Raw genomic sequence first — 1,632 nt, 5'->3', positions numbered from 1 at the left:
TCCTGTGCCGAGGGCCCGTCCACAATCTGCGGCTGCGACTCCCACCACAAAGGACCCCCAGGAGATGGCTGGAAATGGGGGGGATGCAGCGAGGATGCCGACTTCGGCGTGCTGGTGTCCCGGGAATTTGCGGATGCCCGAGAGAACCGGCCAGATGCCCGCTCAGCCATGAACAGACACAACAACGAGGCCGGCAGGACGGTGAGTGGTCAGTGGTGCAGAGCTGATCACCCACGCTGCACCAGTGGCCCAGCCTGGTTCCCCCGATGTCCTGGCAGCACAGAAATGCCCAGGCAGGAGCTGCCTAGGGCTATTTTCCAGGGTGCAGCATTTCCCAAACAGATGGGCAGGGGTTAAAAGGGGCTAAAACGTGCTCCAGGTTCCAGCGCAAACACCTTCCAAGGCAGAGCCTAGACACCCAGCTCAACCGCCCGAGACCCCAGGTCAGTGGTGAAGAGGACTCCCCTCCCAAGCTACCCCTTCCTGCGCTCCCCATCCTGACATCCCACCTGGTGAGTCGCTGGACTACATGGAGGTTGTCAGTCCTGTCCAACGCGAACGTTCTGTCACTCCCTGCGCCAGGTCCTTTGCAGACCCAGCGGGTTTAACATGGTACAGCAGGACCTTCCCAACGGTGTTTGAGGGAAACACCAGCCACTGCTCTCCCATTCCCCAGCAGGCAGAGCTGGACGGGGAGAACCTCGACTCTCCAACTTGGGTTAACAACTGGCAGCTTCCTGTAAAAACCCACCAACCTCTGGGGATTGTAACAAAACCCAGTGATTATTTTGCTCCACACAGGGCAGGTTTCTGGGGAAGGGAGAGCATCGTGTCCTTAGATTCATGATTTCATTTACGTTCCAGTTCAAACTGTCAGACTTGGAGCTGGGCTGTCAATGGGCTGTCAGCAAAGCTACACCCACATGTGCCCAAGACATTCCCCAACCCTCAGTTTCTGCAGGCTCTGACCACACACACATGACAGGGAGGACTCTGTTGGAAGGACTGGACCTTGGGATTGGGTTGGGTTGGGTTGGGTTGAGTTGGGTTGGGTTGAACAGATGAATTGGAGCAGCTGCCCATCTCAGTTGTGCATCTCCAGTGCAACGTCTCCAACTGGAGATGTTTCTGCCACCCAACAAAGCTCCCTGGCATCTACCACCAGCCTTTGCTGTCCAGATCAAGCTCAGATCAGATGTTTAAACCCAGGTAGCAAAGGCGGCTGGTTGAAAGCAAACGCTGGGCACCAGAAGCTGCTGCTGACACCTTGTTCTCTCTCCCTGGACAGACCATCCTGGATCACATGCACCTCAAGTGCAAGTGCCACGGTCTCTCGGGAAGCTGCGAGGTCAAGACCTGCTGGTGGGCCCAGCCTGATTTCCGGGCGATCGGTGACTACCTGAAGGATAAATACGACAGCGCCTCTGAGATGGTGGTCGAAAAGCACCGAGAATCCCGGGGGTGGGTAGAAACTCTCAGGGCCAAGTACGCTCTGTTCAAGCCGCCGACGGAGAGGGATCTGGTCTACTATGAGAACTCCCCGAATTTTTGCGAGCCCAACCCAGAGACGGGCTCCTTTGGGACAAGGGACAGAACATGCAATGTCACCTCCCACGGGATCGACGGCTGCGA

At 57.0% G+C, this 1,632-nt stretch overlaps 1 protein-coding gene across 1 annotated transcript in view; it reads left to right on the top strand.

Annotated features, from left to right (window-relative positions):
• LOC104498366 (proto-oncogene Wnt-3) overlaps positions 1-1,632 on the top strand; it is a gene marked incomplete at its 5' end in the record, with an annotated part of 2,049 nt that overhangs the window by 159 nt on the left and 258 nt on the right. The window contains 2 exons of the mRNA XM_010141724.1: positions 17-201; positions 1,289-1,620. Coding sequence (XP_010140026.1) covers positions 17-201; positions 1,289-1,620 — 517 coding nt within the window. The remainder of the gene's footprint in view (positions 1-16; positions 202-1,288; positions 1,621-1,632) is intronic.

This window comes from Buceros rhinoceros, unplaced genomic scaffold (assembly GCF_000710305.1).
Source record: "Buceros rhinoceros silvestris isolate BGI_N320 unplaced genomic scaffold, ASM71030v1 scaffold41968, whole genome shotgun sequence".
NCBI classification, from domain to species: Eukaryota; Metazoa; Chordata; class Aves; order Bucerotiformes; family Bucerotidae; genus Buceros; species Buceros rhinoceros.
The sequence above is the reverse complement of the archived record's forward strand: the minus strand, read 5'-3'. Positions and strand labels throughout refer to the sequence as shown.